Source organism: Triticum aestivum, chromosome 5D (genome assembly GCF_018294505.1).
Source record: "Triticum aestivum cultivar Chinese Spring chromosome 5D, IWGSC CS RefSeq v2.1, whole genome shotgun sequence".
Classification (NCBI taxonomy): domain Eukaryota; kingdom Viridiplantae; phylum Streptophyta; class Magnoliopsida; order Poales; family Poaceae; genus Triticum; species Triticum aestivum.
In genome coordinates this window covers 554,468,491-554,487,581 of record NC_057808.1, presented here as the reverse complement: position 1 = coordinate 554,487,581, position 19,091 = coordinate 554,468,491, and the positions used below count along the sequence as shown (strand labels likewise).

The 19,091-nt window shown below is 46.5% G+C and overlaps 2 protein-coding genes across 3 annotated transcripts; both read left to right on the top strand.

Moving 5' to 3' along the window:
• The first annotated feature begins 2,070 nt into the window (after nucleotides 1–2,070).
• Nucleotides 2,071–3,997, top strand: LOC123123814 (phosphatidylinositol transfer protein 3). Its single transcript, XM_044544443.1, has 3 exons — nucleotides 2,071–2,293; nucleotides 3,069–3,364; nucleotides 3,451–3,997. Exons 1-3 carry the CDS (start codon nucleotides 2,168–2,170, stop codon nucleotides 3,764–3,766), a joined length of 738 nt encoding a protein of 245 aa, XP_044400378.1. The 5' UTR covers nucleotides 2,071–2,167; the 3' UTR covers nucleotides 3,767–3,997.
• Nucleotides 3,998–4,537: 540 nt separating this feature from the next.
• LOC123123815 (uncharacterized) lies at nucleotides 4,538–6,114 on the top strand. Of its 2 annotated transcripts, XM_044544445.1 has the most exons (3): nucleotides 4,643–4,851; nucleotides 5,369–5,558; nucleotides 5,769–6,114. In XM_044544445.1, the coding sequence occupies exons 2-3, from the start codon at nucleotides 5,411–5,413 to the stop codon at nucleotides 5,921–5,923; spliced, it is 303 nt and encodes a 100-aa protein (XP_044400380.1). In that variant the 5' UTR covers nucleotides 4,643–4,851; nucleotides 5,369–5,410; the 3' UTR covers nucleotides 5,924–6,114. The 2 variants fall into 2 exon arrangements, with proteins under 2 accessions (XP_044400379.1, XP_044400380.1); XM_044544444.1 differs by lacking the exon at nucleotides 5,369–5,558 and having other exon boundaries at nucleotides 4,538–4,851; nucleotides 5,769–5,988.
• Nucleotides 6,115–19,091: the final 12,977 nt, after the last annotated feature.

The following is a 19,091-nucleotide window of genomic DNA, read 5'->3' as shown; positions in this document are numbered from 1 at the left end:
GCTGCACCCTTAAATATGATAACCTATATTTTTTTCGTTGTTTGCAGGAGCTATGCTTTTTAATTAACTTACAGAAGGGGGATTCAATGTACTTTCTTTTATTTGTTTATAATTCGATGAAAGGCAGCGGCGTTAATATGGGCCTTATCCACGCCCGCTCACGTGAGTCATCTAGTCTACGAAGTAAGGGCAATTTTACGATATGTACTGGGATGGTCATAGGGGGAAGTACCCTGCTCCCACCTGTTGCGTCACAGCGTCGTCATCTTTTCTGTCGGTGGTGCCCTCGCTTCATGGGTGCCCAATCGCATTCACCATAGTAACTAGAAGATACCCCGTATGCTACAATGAAAAATCATTAGAAAGTATTTGAATTCATATTGATTATGGTGTATGGTCTATGTTGAGAACTATCCAAGAGATAAGGGTATTCTGTATCTAAATAGTTAGCCCTCACTAACTATTTCTCTCAACATGCAAGCATGCCACATCATCCCACAACATGCATGAGAAAAGGCCCACCCCCACTATCATATGTCTCTCAACATGCAAGCAGGCCACTTCATCATTAAACGTGCATGAAAAAAAGACTCGTCTCAACATGCAAACATAGTACATAAGAATTTCATTCATCTAGGTTATTTATATTTAATAAATATTTTACAACTATAAAATAATTGAACATAATAAATTATATGTATTTTTATTTTTAGCTTTTTATATCATTACTTCAAATATTCATGTTTCATACGACGAATCACATTGAAATATGTTGCAAAATATCCCCGCAACAACGCGCGGGGTATCATCTAGTTTCAAAGTTATTGGTGGATCATCCTTGTCAAAGAAAAGACATTATATGATTCTCGTGATACCTAATATAAAAGAGGTTTGAATGTCTTTAATGACCCTATATTTTGTCCGATGATAGCAGAAAATACCAATATGACGTTAAATGAAAAGCTAGGTCGTGCGTGTGTTGATTGTTGACTCAATCAACCAAATATAAGTGTGAAAGTGAACATGTCAATTTGCCGAAAGTTTAAATTTGTGGAACCTAATGACGTCGCTTAAGATGATGGCAAAAAAATAAGCTAGGCTGGCTGATGTGCCCTAGGTACTGCGTCAGTACGTGCTGCGATCTATCGGTTTGTGTTGGATTTGGAACTCCACAGCCTAATAGCGGACTTTGAGTTTGCTAACCACATGTCCCATGCGTTAACAGCCTAATTGCAAAGGAGGCAGAGGAATTATTCCACAAAAAAAGAAAAGGAGGCAGAGGAATTAAGCGACGGCACGCATGAATGAAATCTGTCTGTCTGCCTGTGTGTCAGCGGCGGCGGATCCAATGAATGGTGATTGAGAAACGAACGAGCTGCACGAGGGAAACGATGGCGATATCGCCGCCGTTGGGCGTTGGCCCATAACTCACTCTGTCAGACACCAAGCAAGGGAGGACGTGCGTCCACCTCAACCATTAACGTTCTCGCCAGCAGCAGTTTAATCGCAAATAAACGTGAGGACGACCGGACGCCAAGTTTCTTTCTCTCAAGCTAGTCTCAAGCGTGAGGTCCCACCGTGCCAGCGGTTTTGGGTGTACGTGGCTCTGTCTGCCATTAACTCATTACCGTTCACTGTTGATAGCTAAGCAATTCCCAAGTTCCAGGGAAGAAGAGAAGTGGATGTCCGTGTAACCAACGCAACCTGCGAGAGATGGATGTTACGTACTCCGTAAGAATACGATGTTAGTATTGCAGACGGACGTGCTTGTGAGTTCTGAAGCTGAAACACCAATCTTGTTCTTAGATGGAGTAGTCAGTTAGTAGTGCAGAAAGTACTCTCAATCTTTTAGATTGCGGAGGAGATTTGGGTCCTAATTGATGAGCTCTAAATACTATAGGAGAAACGTGTGGCTATGTGGGTGTGCACTGTGCAGTCCGTCTCGTCCATTTCCGTTCCTGCCCACGGACAGGGACGGAACACCTCACTCACTCACGCTCACGCTCACTCTCGAGCCTATGATTTAGAGCTCACATGCAGCTTTAATTCGCTCAGACACGCAGCAGCAACCCAGCTAACCCCAAGCCTTCTCCGGCTATAAGAACCAGCCAGCCCTCTACCGGCCAACACACAGCAGAGCAGATCGAGCGCATCCATTTCAGCTGGAATGGATCATCGCGTTACCGATGATGAGCATCAACACGGCCATGGCGACAGTGGCGGCGATGCGGCGGAGTGGAAGAAGGTGGCGGAGCTGAGGGCCGTCGCCGAGGCCCAGGACCCCGCTGCCAAGGTATCCTAACCCTACCGCATATCCATCCATCGTCTCCTCCTTGATTCCTCGTCAACTCGTCAGCGTGGGAGAATAGATCACTCCTTGGTCCAACGCCCTAAACTCGACAGGATTTGCGCTACTGTATACAAGCCATAATCTAATACCCAATATGACACAATGACACGGATAGAGTAGAAACAGTACTGTTTTCCAAAGTACACACCCCTGTCACTGTCCTCGACTCCCTAAACCCATGACCACTTCATTTCCCAATCAGCACGGTTAAATTAGGTTGCTGTGCTAGCTTAATTAGCTGATACCCACTCTTCTCATTTGCGAGGAGAGGAGATACGTCCAATCAGCACTCCAATCTTGATGGTCAATCATCCTTATAGAATTGGCCGTCCTACCATGCATCGTACATATCGGCTTTTTACTTGGGAGGTCTATTCTACGAGGTCGGAGGATAGAGATGTTTTTTTTCATGACTACCCGACAGAAGCTTATGGCAAGGGAGGTTTTTGTTCAACCATGGATGGCGATGTAATCTTAAGATTGGGCCTCCATCATCTTAGGTTGTTGCTCTGTTTTTACTTTTTTGCAAGATAAATTATTTCATATTTCGACGTGTTAGCTGTCCATCTTGTTATGCAGAGGCCTGACATTTGCTCAATGCATTTGTATCAACTCAATATAACGATTGAATGGAAATGTCTTTGTAAAGAAAACATGTATCGTATGTCTGGCAACGACAACAATCCACCAGTTGATCTACGCTATCGTGCACGTGTAGGAGGAGGACGATTTCGTGCTGGGCCGGTTCCTGCGTGCTCGGGACTACAACATTGGCAAGGCGTCGATGATGCTCCTCCAGTACCTCGCCTGGAAGCGCGTCGCCAAGCCACATGGCTCCATCTCCGGCGAGGAGGTGCGCGACGAGATCGCAAAGAAGAGGGTCGACATGCAGGGCTTCGATCGTCTTGGTCGCCCCATGGCGTATATCTATGGCGCACGCCACTTTCCCTCCCGACGAGACCTCGACGGATTCAAGCGCTATGTAGCCTATGTCCTCGACAAAATCTGCACCAGGTATATCCACATATTGATCTCTCGTACTAGCTAGGTACGTTTGATTGATCGAGCTGTTAATCATGGGTTTGTCTTGGTCGTTATAGGTTGCCGGTGGGGCAGGAGAAGTTTTCGGCGGTGATAGACTTGAGAGGGTGGGGATATGCAAACTGCGACATCCGAGGCTATGTGGCAGCACTGGACATCATGCAGAGCTATTACCCAGAGCGGTTGGGGCGTGTGTTCCTTATCCACGTGCCCTACATGTTCATGGCCGCATGGAAGATGGTGTACCCCTTTATCGATGACAAGACAAAGAAGAAGTTTGTGTTTGTTGCTGATAAGGACCTCGATGCCACGCTAAGGGACGCCATTGACGAGTCCCAACTCCCTGAGGCATACGGCGGCAAACTCAAGCTATAGGGATACAATAGATCAATGTTGTGCAAGTCCATCTGACTATCGAACAATTAAGATACCCAATTAAGGGTGCCCTGAAATAGCCCTCGGTGGAGCCTAGCTAGATGGGAGAAGCGACAATCCTTTCAATGGCGGGACATCGACTCACCGCAGTCTAGACATAAATGCCATATGAGGCTATGCAGTGTTTTGCTATGAGTGAATCCTACATAAATAATTCAGATGAATTTCATATGGGAATTGACTAACTTGTGTGGTGAGTCTAATTAAGTTAGCAATATTGTACATACACATCCACATGTATCCCCCATTCTGAAATCTAAGGCCTACAGATTTAATATGGAAGCCGAAAATATTTATTTTAAAACAATGGATGGAAGGCAACCGCACACCTGAACTTTTCTTCACGCTCAAAAGATGTTGTTACATACTACTACCTCCGTCCGGGCTTATTGGGCCCCTTCGTATTTTGGGCTAGACTTTGACCATCTATAGACTACTAAACTATGAAGTACTCCCTCCGTCCATTTCTCCGACAAGTATTTCCGGACGGAGGGAGTATATGCTAACAAAATTATACAGTTTGATTTGTATTTAAAAAAGCTTTCCAACAATATAATTTTTGTGACATATAGTTTACATTTCATTAGTTAAATTTTAAGTCAAAATTTAGCCTAAAATAAGAGGGGCCTAATAAACCCGGACGGAGGTAGTATTTGTAGAGAGTACATCAAATTTATAGAAGAAAAGTAATAAGTAAGATGAAAATGAATTTTGTGAGGTGGAAATATGTCACAGAGGACACAAATTAATCATTTTTTCCTGGGGCAGTCACAGTCTCACAGATTAACCACGTGTCTTCCCGAAACTACCCACGGAAGTGGCCCAAAATTACACGCAGCCTGCCCCTCCCAGACGCTCTCTGCCCTCGCTCCCCTTCCATCCTCGTCTTCCCCGCCGCCGCCCAGATCCGGCGTCCCTGGCCCCGGCGGCCCGCAGCTCGCGGCAGGCCGCCCGGTCGGTCTCTCCTCACTATCGAGGCTCGGCCCGGCCCCGCTGGGCAGCTCCTCCCCGACGCCCTCCTGCAGGTAGGCGCCCGCCCCCATTCCACCTGATTGATTGTGCTAGCGCGATGCCACTTCCGGCGCATAGTGGCCACTGGAAACTGCCACTGCCAAGCGGAGTAGGACCGCTTTTACCTTAGCCTCCATGGTTGCTACCGGTAGAATCGCGAATCGCGGGTCAGACATGAATACTGTATCGAAAGATTATATTTCTCTGAAACGGAACATGGTCACTGTAGTCCAAATCGATTAGCTGCCGCTGAAGCTGAAGCTGAATCCTCTCAGTTTTATGTGTTTAGCAAATAGACGCATAACCATTGGTCGCTGAGAAATGCATAAAACTACTCCACGTACGAGTCTATCAACACTTACCCTATAAAACTTCTGCCACTATGAAAAATGCATACAAGTTACTCCCTCTATATCAAAATATAAGGCGTTTTTTGATGCGGAGGGAGTATTTAACTAGCTAGCTGGAAACAATTTCAGGAAGCAAAGCCCTCCGACGTCTCAACAGTTGTCCACTCGTGCAAACTAGCAGTTTCTTTTACCACCAGAAAGGAAAAGGGAGACACGGATCACGATGGCGTTGCGGCAGGCGCTGGGATGGTCAGACGGGGAGGTGATGCGGCCGGAGTCCAAGCCCTGCTCCCGCCTGATGCGTCACACCGCGGGCATCTTCTCTGTGGGTGGCGCCCTCGCTTCCTGGGTTCTCTGTCGCCTTCACTATGGTAGTATTTCTTTCTTCCGCCACATACTTTAACTTAGTCCACTCACTCATCTTCAGGCATACATAGACGTATTTGTTTATATGGGTAGTGTTTCGAGTGTTACTAACTGTCGAAAGCAAGCAACTCGGACTTTGAGAATATTTGAATTAGCGAATCCTGCGGTGTATTGTATTCATCTCATCGGTCATATATATATATATATATATGCAGGTCCGAGGATAACGGTCCCGAGGAGCGTGAGGTGGGCGTCCTGTGGAGCGATCTGCGTGAGCTCGGCGTCGGCCTCGCTGGTGCGGCTCTTGAGCCCGGAGTGCGAGCCGCAGAACATAGCGGCTTACGACAGGCCCGAACACAAGCCTGCATAGTGGTACATGTATCTTGGAGGCGAGGTTCTTGATGATCTATCCCAGGAGATGGAGACACATTTATCTGCCATTGTCGTGTGAGAGAGGTTCATTTACGCATAACCTAGCTGCCCAGGAGTTCAATAATGTGTCATTTTTCCTGACCGTTGCTGCAGAGTTTTTTCTTCTTCTGAAAGTGCCGTATTCAGTAACTCTGGTCTCAAGCAGAGTGCTCGCTCTTGCTCTGTTGGAAGTGATTTCTCAACTCCACAGTCTAACTGAAAGAGAAACCTAGTTGGGCAAAGGCAGTCTGGCGCCACCGCCTACTGGCCGACCGACGTTCGTTGCGGCGGCACAGCAGCGTCGGAGTTAGTGGCATTGACGCGCGAAGAAGGGGCACGATCGAGGAAAACGGGTGGCTCGCTGCTGTTTTGCTCATTACTACTGTACTCGTGATGGATCGACTCCATCACCTACTAGCTCGTTGTCGGTGTTAATGCATGGCAACCGCTGATTAATGAGTATGCTCTTCAATTAATCCCTGCCGTACATGCTGGTCTAGTAGGGCACTCCGCAAATGATTCTTCTCCCCACTGTTCTGTCACCGGCCTGCCCTGCACTCTAGTTCAGCTGAGAAGAGGATCGACACTACAACTCAGGCCTCAGGGCAGCAGCCTGTCAGATTACTGTATCGTACACTGTGGATGCCATGTTTCTTCTTCAATGTGAGGACCGATCGATTTTGCTTCTTTCTTTCTTCCTTTCAAGAGGCCTCTGGACTAAACCCGGACATGGACAGCCCGGCCTGAAGAGCTGGGCCGGGCCGGGCTTGATGTTTGGGCCAGGCTCGGGCCTTGTTTTGCAGCCCGAAAGATAGTTTGGGCCAGGCTCGGGCCTTGTTTTGCAGCCCGAAAGATAGTTTGGGCCAGGCTTGGGCTTCAGTTTTTCTGTTTTTCAGGCTGGGCTTTCGGGCTTTGAGCCGGGCTTGCACGTGCGCACACTTAAAAACAGCGTTCGGGTTTCAGGCTTGATTTTGGGCCGGGCTCAGCAGGGAGTATTTCGGGCTTCAGGCTAGGCCGGGCTTGAGAAGTGAAGGTGCCCGAAACCCGGCCCGGCCCGACGTTTGCCCAGATTTACTCTGGACTACTCAATCCAATGACAGGTAACAGTCCAATTCGGGTGTCTCCTCTGTCATTAACGTTCTCTATATCTCATAGTTCCATGACGAGGCCAGTCTAGCTGGGGTATTTTGCTGGTCCGTCCGTGAACCGTAGCATAAGAAGGAGATCGATGTCCAACCAAAAATGCCAACGCTACGATCTCCTACCTGTCCTTGCAAAGAAACAACAAGCAAGTGTTAGAAGCTTCCAAAGCATTCTCTATGGTTTTCTATTTTGGTTTTTTCCTTTTTCTTTTTTGATTTGTCTTTCCATTTTTCGCATATTTTTTTTCATTTTTAACCTTTTCAAATTTGCAATGTTTTTCAAATTCATATACATTTTTTTGAATCCGTGGACTTTTTAAAAAATCACGAACATTTTTGGAATTCGTGAACTTTTCTCACAACTTGTGAAAAAAATTCAAATTCATGAAAATTTCCAAAATTTGTGAAAATTTTAAAATTTTACGAACTTTCCTCAAATTCATGAACATTTTCAGTTTTGTGAACTTCTTTCAAATTGCGACCATTTTCCAAATTTACGAGTTTTCTAAAATAAAATAAAAACAAAATTTGTGATTTTTTTAATATTTGTGAACTTTTTTTCTTCAAATTTATGTATTTGTTTCAAATTCATGAACTTTTTTCCAAATTTTATGAAGTTTTTTCAAACACATGAACATTTTTTAATTCAATTTTTTTGGAATTTGGAAAACTGGTTTCTGCTAGTAATTCGATTATCTCGAAAATCAGTAGAGCGGCAGCAGGCATGCGAGCGATCTAGCTGGCGTGGGTGATCGACTCGAGCGGACGAGGTACACGAGGCGAGGAATTCCTGGGTTGTGGCCCGCTACACTTGCTCGCAAGTGCTGGCGCGTGAACTGGCGTTGTAGGCGCTCGGTTGCTAGGCTGACACATACGGGCCCTCGGTATTAGTGCATGTTGGACCGACAATGATGGGTCTATGTGGATGAATGAAATACTAACATCTCCCTCATTCAGGGGCATCGTCAATCTGCATCCTATTTCACCTTTGTGGGACTATTGATAAACCCCCGGTTCAGGTTCCTTATGGATGTCAATGCTTCAAGGGAGGGCTCACTAGAGCCCAAGCGCACACAAACACCGCACTCGGTCATCCCCCCTATTTGTGTTTTCGCGTGGTTTTTCTCCAACGCCGGCTCTGCGCGATTCACCATCCTGACGCATGAACAAGATAGGGTAGGCTTAGTTTTCCTCTTAGATGTTGCATTGGTGATGGGATCAATACCGCGTCGCAATAAGATGGTTCTGCTTCTTCCCCACCCCGGTGATGCTTTAATCAACAACAGCGGGAAGCAGGAAGCTCATGTATCTTGTCAGATTTTGGTTCTGGCAATGTTAGGTTGTGGTGGCTGGTGTTTGGTGTCTTCTCAGGCGACAACGGCGGCTAGTGCAGAGTATGCAGGTGTCTTGCAGTGTAGTGTGTGCGGATGGTGGCATGCGGCGGCACTCTTCTTCACTGGTCACATTGGATGAAGACGATGACATTGGGATCTGGCAAACATGGGAATAATCCCCGGCCAATGTGCCATGAAGATTCGGTTTCGCCACCTCTGGCGGGTCGTTTAATCAGTTCACAAAGCATTGTGGTCCACAACGGAGCTCTTCCAGATCTGGGTGTGCAGGTTGCTCGTGTCTTTCTCCGACGATGCCAAGGTTGGCAGCAGTGATCGGTGATGACCAATGATTAGGTTGGGCACATGGATCTCCCGGGATAAAGTTGTAAAATCTATATTTTGTTAGAGTATTTTGTGCAAATGTCCAAGCCACTAGGCCCTCTGTTTGTCTCTTGGAGTGATCATGTATGTAATTTTTGTTATTTGTTTGTGTAATGGACATGTTGTAATTCGTCTCTCTCGAAAATGAACAGTTTTAACATGCTCCCTCTTACCTCCTTTTTTCACATGAGATGTAAGAGTATATAACAGATCTGAGCCGTTAATCTCATTAATTAGTTGTTAGATTAGCTCTTATCTTCTTACCATGCATGTAAAAAGAGGGGCTTAGAGGGAGCATCTTAAAATTTGTAAAACGTTTGAAGACGGTGCGCCGGCCGAAGCTTCGGCCAGTCGCCCGCTACCACGTGCTCTGTTTTTGCGAGCCCCGCAAATCGCCCTGCCTCGCTGCAGGCAAATCTTGCTGGCGAGGACGCTCTCTACCCCAGCATCCGCACCCACCCCGCCCCCCGCTGTTGCCGGCGACCAGGGAAGATGTATCCCGCACGAGAAAATGCTATGATCGGCAATAGAAAAAGCTACGACTCGTGGCCGTATATTGCTGCAAGCGGCGATGCTGAAGCTGTGGCCGGCGATGCTATGGCAAGAAAAGCTGGATCCGTTGTTCGGGAAAGCTGGAACCGACGATTTTTTTTCTTTTTTGCTACCATCCGCCGGAGCACAAAAACCTGACATCGACTAGTAGAAAAAGGGCCATTTGTCCCGGTTCATAAGGCCCATCTGTCCCGGTTGGGGAACCGGGACTAAAGGGTCGTTACTAATGCCTAGGCCTTTAGTCCCGGTTCTTATACTAACCGGGACAGATGGGCCTCCACGTGGCCGGTGCTGCGAGCCCAGGCAGGAGGCCCTTTAGTCCCGGTTGGTGGCACCAACCGGGACCAATAGGCATCCACGCGTCAGCTGTTCAGGGGCTAGGGTTTTTGTTTTTTTTCTGAAAGGGGGGCTAGATTTGGGGGTTTTGTATGGTTAATTAAGGTGTTTCATATATTCTGTTAGGTAGCTAATTAATTAATAGAGAGAAGTGTCCTCTCTTATCTCCGTGCTTGGTCGACGCTACGTACTATACATAGAGAGGCCGTCGACATGCTAGCTAGTAAGAAAATGAAGAAAACCATTAAGTACAGAAGTTCGTCATGCATACCGAGAGAAGTGATCGACCTCTCCTTCTCCGAGAGATTGGTTGAACAACAAGTTTTCGTATTATCTATCCGACGCTACTGGCTACATACATATACAATATGTAAGATCTCTTACAATCCCCTAGCATTTGAACTCAACTTCCACATGGTATTCTCCGGCTTTATTGATGACGTGGTCAAGAAAGAATCCCGCCAATTCCTCTTGAATTGCTTTCATGCGATCTTGTGGTAGGAGTTCATTCCGCATCTGCCACGTCTAATTTGAAGAAGGGGGTTAACACATATATATGAATGAAACTCAACAGAAATGATGGTGTAATAAAATGAAATTGTGAATATTATTGCTTACGCACTTCATATTGTCTTTTAGAGTAGCCCCGCTTATCTTTCAAAGTCGCGTTGTAGATGAACTCGCACACGTAGTATCCACAGTAATCATTCCCTTGTTCCTGTCACAAGCACTTTACGAGAAATAGAGGTCAATCAAACTGATAATGAAGCATTATAAATGACATTGATGAAAGTAGCTAGAATCAACGGGAGATGCGCGCAACTAGCTAGCTAGTAGTACTTACTTTCGGGTATGTATATTGCAGCTCCTTCGGCAGTCCCGGAGCTTCTGCGGTGAACTGTTTCCAAACCCTGCAAGACAAAGAAAATAATTATTACTTGAGATATTAGGAAATGAACAAAAAGTTGCCGATATGGTGCGATAATGATCGATTGAACTTACTTGTTGAGAATTTTAGTCATGTCCGCATAGGTCTCGGGATCTTTTCGTCTCGAGTCTAAGACGGTTACTAGTCCCCGCTCAAGCTTAATCTTTAGGAGAATATAGTGGAAGCTGCGCACGCATGCATAACTCATCAATTACATTACTATAACCTCGCTCGAGTAATAAGGGAAACCGGATATGCACACGACATTAACACTCACTTGAAGTTGTAAGGAAAGAGTATTGAATCTTTGTTTTGATTTATTAGCAATGATTTGAGCAAGTTGGCCTCGGCATCTTGGGTGCTCTTTTTAACCTGAAATTCATCTCTGAGATTTGTGTTAATGAATCCAATATCATACATTTCTACTTTTCTGCACTCGACGATCTTCAATCTGCATAATATAGTGAGGATAATTATAAATACATGCAATGAAAGAGCTGGGCTATATATAGAGACTTAATGACAGAAGTAGTACTTACAGACAGTAGCAAGTGACCGTTAATTTATCGAGGGCCTTTTGATTGAAGAACTGGAAGAACTCCTCAAATGGAACATGCAACAGATCAATTCCAACGAGGTCGTGCTCCTCTTTAACTCTCAGATACAAAGTATTTGTCCCCCCAGACTCTCTGCAGGTTTTCATGTACCAATTATGGAATCTTCGCATCATCGTTGTTAGAGATTTTTCATCTTTGACGAGAGGCTTCCCGTACTCGTATCTGTGTTCGTCCACCTCCAAGAAATCATAATGTACATCGTCGAGCAGGTAATCTCCAAGATTGCTATAACCGGGCACCATCCCCGGAGCATTAGCTACGATGTCGCTAGACACATTGAGCGGGGGGCACGATTGGTTCGCTTGTTCGCCGAGTTGGGCAATTTTTTTTCCAGCTGCTCGTCGTTCTTTTAACCTTTGATCACTGACAGTACTTCCCGACTGCTCCGCTTCGAGATATGCCTTTTCAGTAATGCGCTCATAGTTGGTTTTCGGCAGAGACTTTGGTGGTTTCCTCAGGGGATCGATAGTGCGCTTTACTTTCACCGGATCTACCTTCTCCTCTGGAGGTGGATGTCTCTCTGCTTTCGCCCCTTCAAAGAAGTCCTTCACTTCTTTTTGCACGATCTTCTTGTTTTCTTCCACGGTCATCTCGTACGGTAACTTCTCTAGAGGCTTGAGAGGTGGACCGTATCTGTATTGCCTCCCGCCTCTAGCTGTACTGCTAGACGCCGGAGCAGACGGAGCGGCTGCGGCTGTCTTCTTTCGTGCTTGCTTAAGAGGCGGAGGAGAAGGACTACGATGCACCGGAGCAGCCGGGGCGGCGGCGGGTCTCTTCCGCCCTTGCTGGCGAGGAGGAGAAGGAGGAGGCTGGTGGCTGCGCGGGCGCGCCGGCGCAGGCGGAGAAGGAGGCGGAGTGCCGCCACGCGCCGGAGAAGGAGGCCGAGTGCCCTGATTGTCACTCGCCGGAGGAGGAGGCGGTGGAGGAGGCGGAGTGCCCTGACTCGCCGGAGGAGGAGGAGGAGGAGGCGGAGGCATCCAGTTCGGAAGGTTGATGAGCTCCTTCCGCCATAGGCATGGAGTCTTCAGACAAGAACCCAGCCGAGTCTCCCCGTCACCCGTAGGGTGGTCAAGCTGGAGGTCCTCAAATCCTTCTGTGATTTCATCCACCATCACCCTAGCATATCCTTCTGGAATCGGCCGGCAGTGAAAAGTTGCGCCAGGTTCAGGAGGTGCAACAGAGCCAACTGCCGCCTTGACTTTCAATTCCATCCACTGCGTCATAAGGTGGCAATGCTGAGACTCCGTGGTAGCATCTACGGGGTAGCTAGCAGGAGCCGTGAAGACAGACTCCTGAAGCAGCTCCGTGGAAGCCACGCTGCTTCTCCGCTGAGATGGCGGGGTAGCTTCGGATGTAGCTTCGGCAGGTCGCGTGCTGCGAACTGCCTCTCGTTCCTCTAGCGCTTGTACCCTTGCGTGCAGCGGCTGTAGTTGGGCCAACTCCTTTTTCTTCTTCCTCTCCCGGCATTTGTAATCGCCTGTGTCGGGAAATCCAGCCTTCCACGAAAGGGAGCCTGGCGTGCCTCGTGTCCGTCCGGGGTGCTCAGGATTCCCGAGGGCCTCTGTGAGCTCATCGTTCTCTCTGTCCGGAACGAACGTCCCTTGCCGCGCCTTTTCGATATACTCCTGAAGCTTCTCGATGGGTGTGTTCAGCTGCTCGTTGGTCCAAACGCACTTCCCTGTTACAGCGTCCAATTTTCCCCCAACCCCGAAGAACCAAGTCCTGCAACGGTCTGGCCAGCGTCACGTCTCTGGTTCGATCCCTTTATCAATGAGGTCTCTCAGCCTTGTCCCACAACGGCCGGGCTTTCAGGTAGCCACCTGACCCCGTGCGATGGTGATGCTTCTTCTTTGCAGCATTTTTCTTGTTTGTCGCTGACATCTTCGCTGCTCTCTCAGATCTCTTTTTGGTGACAAATTCAGGCCACTGATCTTTCATCTTCTCAAATCGGCCGATGAATTCTGGAGTCTTCTCTTGGTCGACAAACGATGATTTTAGCTCATTCTTCCACCTCCTGAATAGCTCAGCCATCTTCTTAAGAGCATAAGCCTTGATCATTGGCTTTTTAACTGGATTCTCCGGATCCTCCTCTGGCAGGAAGGTGAAATTTTCCTGCAGCGCGGTCCAAAGATTAGCTTTCTGCCTATCGCTGACATAAGACACCTGAGAGTCTTTGTCCTTAGGCTTCAACCATTGCTCGATGCTGATCAGGATCATGTCCCTCACTAGAACCCCGCACTGAGCATTAAATTTTTGCTTGGTACGGAGGGATTCAATCGGTTGGCCAGCGCGATCAATTTCGATGATCGTGTACCTCTCATCCGCGCGCAACTTTCTCTTCGGGCCTCGTCTCATTACCAAAGTGTTGTTCGATCCGGAGGGCTAGAAAAGAAGAAAAAGAAGAGAGTTAATATGTGTACATACCAAAAACAATTAATGCATCAATTAGCTATAGTCAGCACATGCTTAATTAATTAATATATATACCTGGCCGGACTCCGTTCGGTCACCGGAGCCGTCATCACGGTGTCCTTCCCCCTCCATTCGGTCACCGGAGCCGTCATCACGGTGTCCTTCCCCCTCCATTCGGTCACCGGAGCCGTCATCACGGTGTCCTTCCTCCTCCATTGTTTGATCATCGTCGTAGCCTGCTTCTTCATCCTCTCTTTCCAGACCATCGGTGCATGTGTCGTTGAGAAACGACAAGACGGCATCACTTCCGTTTGCGATTATCTCCCCCAACACCGCTTCTTTTGCTTCGTCTCGGGGGTGCGGATCCATAGTTTCTGCAAATATTTACAACATGGCAATTATTATTCAAACATGACAGATGGATATATTAGTGGCAAACGTTGAACTAGCTAGCTAAGTGCAATAAGGAATCAAATTAGTGGCCTGGCCTCGACGCTTCTCTAGGGTTTGGGGTGGCCTCGGCAACGCTTCAAGGGTTTGGGGTGGCCTCAACAACGCTTCAATGGTTCGGGGTGGCCTCGACGACAATGCTCTTTTAACTTGGTAAATTTGGGTGGCCTCAAGAGAGTTTGTCGATCGGGTAGGGGCGCGGCGGGAGGGGGTAGGAGACCGACATTGTTTTTCTCTAGGGTTTGGGTGTCCTCGAAAGTTTTGGTCGAGCGAGAGGGCCGGGGGGTGCTCCGGACGTCCCCCCTCACTTTAACAAAGAACTACCTTAAAAAAAGACTTGCTTCGCCGCGGGTCCTTCTTCATTTTTTCCTTTGTTTTTTCTTATATGTTTGTTTTCGTTTTCATTCTACATTTTCGTACATATGAAAAAAATAAAGTTTCTATACAAAAGTGCACAATTTTTATGAACAAATTACAACATCTAAATAAATATACCTATACATCTGAAATTTTCCTAATCTTAAAACTAAACTAAAATAATCTAAAAAACATGTAAAAATATCTAAAAATAGCATCTAAAAACATCTAAAAATCTAATAGCTAACACCCGGCAGGGACGGAGGGGCACGGCGGAGGGGCCGGCGTCGGCGCCGGCGCCGGCGGGGCAGGGCAGGGGCGCAGGCGCGCGGGACAGGGGAGGGGCGCGGGAGCAGGCTGGTGCTCACAGGGGCGGCGGGGCACGGTGGGCGGCGTGTCGGGGCCGGCAGGGGCGCGGGGTCGGCAGGGGTGCGAGGGTCGACGCCGTCGTCGGGGCAGAGGGCGTCAGCGGCGGCGGCGGCGATGTTGAGCAGCCTGACGGCATCGGTGGCGGCGGCGTCGGCGTCGGTGGCGGCGGTGACGGCAAGGTGGAGCAGGGGCATCGGGCGGCGACGGCGAGGAGGAGCAGGGGCGTCGAGGAGGAGCAGGGGCCCAGGGCATTGGTCCCGGTTCATAGCAGCAACCGGTACCAAAGACCACCTTTAGTCCCGGTTGGTGCCACCAACCGGGACCAAAGGCCACTTTTCAGCAGCCAACCGGGACTACCGGTTGGTGCCACGAACCGGTACCAATGCACACCTTTAGTCCCGGTTGGTGCCACAAACCGGGACTAAAGGCCCTGTGCTGCTGCGCCCGCATCGAAAGTTTAGTCCCACCTCGCTAGTTGAGAGGGGCGCGCAGTGGTTTATAAAGCCCCACTGCCGCACCCCTCTCGAGCTCCTCTCCATTCCAGGCTTACGGGCCTAATTGTGACTGCTATGCCTGATGGGCCTACTGGGCCTTATGCGGGCCTGAATCCTGGCCCAGGGATGGGTTTCTAGTCGTATTCAGGCCGTGGTGGCCCAGTAGGTGGCAATTTTTTTTATTTTTTTCCAGTTTTTTGTTTTCTTTTTTTCTTTATTTTTTGTTTTGCTTCTACTTACAACAAAATACTTATTTATTTTATTTTTTTGTTTCTACTTATATATTTGCTATTAAAGTTTCTAACAAACAAAGTTCTTTATGAAAATTCTTTTTGCTTTTAATGATTTTGAACAGAAAATACTTTGATAATTTTAGTTGCATCAATTTTATATAATTTTAGTTTCATAAATTTTAGAGGTTGCTTATAATGTTTTGAACAGAAAATACTTTGATAATTTTAGTTTCATAAATTTTATTTATGTTATTAAAGTTTATTTTATTTTATTTTATTTTGTTTCTACTTATATATTTTATTAAAGTTTATATTATTTTGTTTCAAATTACTTATTTATTTTATTTTATGATAATTCTTTTTGCTATTAAATTTTCATGTATTTACTGATTATTTTGAGCTATAAGACCCTGAAATTAAAAAGCATTTCAAATGAAGTCTGAAAAGGTTAAAAGTTGGCATGGTATCATTATTTCACCCACATAGCATATGCAAGAAAGTAGAGAGTGTTACGGCAAAAACTGGATGCACTTCGTGTACAAAACGGACAATCTCTTTTGAAGTACCAGGGTTTCATACGGAAACTCGTCTGTTACAAAAGAATTTCATTTTTTTGAACTTATTTGAACTCCATAGTTTTTCTATGTTCAAAATGCACCATTCAAAGCAACATCATCAATTTTCAACCCTTTCTGACTTCATTTGTTATTTTTCATGCATTTACTGATTTTTTTCAGCTATAAGACCCTGAAATTGAAAAGCATTTCAAATAAACTCTGAAAAGGTTAAAAGTTGGCATGGTATCATCATTTCACCCACATAGCATGTGCAAGAAAGTAGAGAGGCTTACGGCAAAAATGGATGCACTTCGTGTACAAAACGGACAATCTCTTTCGAAGTATCAGGGTTTCATACGGAAACTCGTCTGTTACAAAAGAATTTCATTTTTTTGAACTTATTTGAACTCCATAGTTTTTCTATGTTCAAAATGCACCATTCAAAGCCACATCATCAATTTTCAACCCTTTCTCACTTCATTTGTTATTTTTCATGCATTTACTGATTTTTTCCAGCTATAAGACCCTGAAATTGAAAAGCACTACAAATGAACTCTGAAAAGGTTAAAAGTTGGCATGCTATCATCATTTCAACCACATAGCATGTGCAAGAAAGTAGAGAGTCTTACGGCAAAAACTGGATGCACTTCGTGTACAAAACGGACAATCTCTTTCGAAGTATCAGGGTTTCATACAGAAACTCGTCTGTTACGAAGGGATTTCATTTTTTGAACTTATTTGAACTCCATACTTTTTCTGTGTTCAAAATGCACCATTCAAAGCCATATCATCAATTTTCAACCCTTTCTGACTTCATTTGTTATTTTTCATGCATTTACTGATTTTTTTCAGCTATAAGACCCTGAAATTGAAAAGCAGTACAAATGAACATGGATAGATAAGTGACCAAATTAATAGTAGTTCATCATCACATCAAAACTAAAGTACATACATAGTTCAAATTGAACAACATATAGCTCTCCAGAGCATCTAGTTAAACCATACATTGAAACTATGTAAAACCTTTCAATGCAACAACAAATGCGATCATAATCACAACTAAGGTAACAATTGATCCCACGGCATAATGATACCAAGCCTCGGTATGAATGGCATATTTTCTAATATTTCTAATCTTCAACCGCATTGCATCCATCTTGATCTTGTGATCATCGACGACATCTGCAACATGCAACTCCAATATCATCTTCTCCTCCTCAATTTTTTTATTTTTCCCTCAACTAATTGTTTTCTTCTTCGATTAAATTAAACTCTCGACAATAGGATCGGTTGGAATTTCCGGTTCAACCACCTCCTACATAAATAAAATCTATGTCACGTCGGTTGGCATAATTGTCATAAACAATAAATGAACCAAATAGTTATAAAAAGATAATATATACCACATCCGAATCATAGACAGGACGAGGGCCGACGGGGCGGATACCAGAACCATCGCACTATATAATAACAAGGAATGATAAAAGTAAGAAAATTATACAAGTATCTATTTCAAGTAAGATTTTTTTTCTTCAGAAAGAAGATAAGAACAAGAGGCTCACCACGATGGTGCCGGCGACGAGATCGGCGCGGGCGATCGACGGCGGTGAAGACGGTGACGGGACATGACGGACCGCTAAACCTAGAAAAATCTCGGGGAAAATGGAGCTCGGAGGTCGAGTTTCGAGAGAAGAAATATTAACTAGTGTGGCTCGGACATTTCATGAACACCTCATGTGCATAGGAGGTGAGCTAGAGCACCCAAATGCCCTCCCCTCGCCGGCCAGCAAAAAACAGAGCAATGTGGAGTGCTCTGCTCGCTGGCGATGGGCTATATATAGGCAAATCATTTGTCCCGGTTCGTGGCTGAAACCGGGACCAATGGTTATGGCCAGGAGCGAGGCCCATTGGTCCCGGTCCGTTCCTAGAAGCGGGACAAATGGGTCCAGACGAACCGGGATCAAAGCCCGCGAGGCCCCGGCCGGCCACCTGGGCTCACGAACCGGGATAAATGCCCCGTTGTTCCCGGTTCATATAAGAACCGGGACTAATGGGCTGGCCAGGCTTGAACGAAAGTCCCTTTTTCTACTAGTATCGGCGACCCAAGAGAGGCTGAGGCGACGAGCGGCGACGGCGAGGGAGAGGACGCGGGTGCTTGCGCGTCTTGCCGGAGCACACGTGCGCAGTGGCTGGGGCAGGGACATGTCGATGGCAGATCTCGAACCTTGAATCTTCATCTCATCTTCAGGCATGCATACGCGTATTTGTTTGTTGATACTATCGTCCGTGCTGTGAATCTTGCTCTTTCTGTATCTCTCTATGTATATATGCTTTATATGAGCACTGTTTTGAGTGTTACTAGTCATGGAAATTAAGCAACTTGAACCTTGAAAGTATTTGGATTTACTAACCCAGCAATGTATTCATCTCATGCTATATAGTATATGCAGGTCCGAGGATAACTGTCCCGAGGAGCCTGAGGTGGGCGTCCTGTGGAGCGATCTGCGCGAGCTCGGCGTCGGCCTCGCTGGTGCGGCTCCTGATGATCTTGGAGGCGAGGTTCTTGATGATCTATCTTGGAGGCAGTGGTACATTCATTTGCCCTTGTGGTGTGAGAGAGGTTCATTTACCCATATCGTAGCTGCCCTGGACCTGGTTGCTGCGCGAGTCTGATGGCGTGCGGTGAAAGGTGTCTTTTTTGTTCCTGGTTGTTGCTGCTGGGTGTTTTCTTCTTCTGAAACTAGTGTATTCAGTACTTCCTCTGTAATTTAACATGACAGTGTTAAAAAAAGTCTTATATTAACTTACAGAGGACGTACTACTAGTACCTCTGGTGTCAAGCAGAGTGCTCGTTCTTCCTCTGTTGGAAGTGAGCTCTCAACTCCAGTCGGACTTGAAGAAAAGCCTAGTTGAGCAAATGCAGACCGGCGCCACCGTCTGCTCGCCGGCCAGCGCTCGTTGCGGC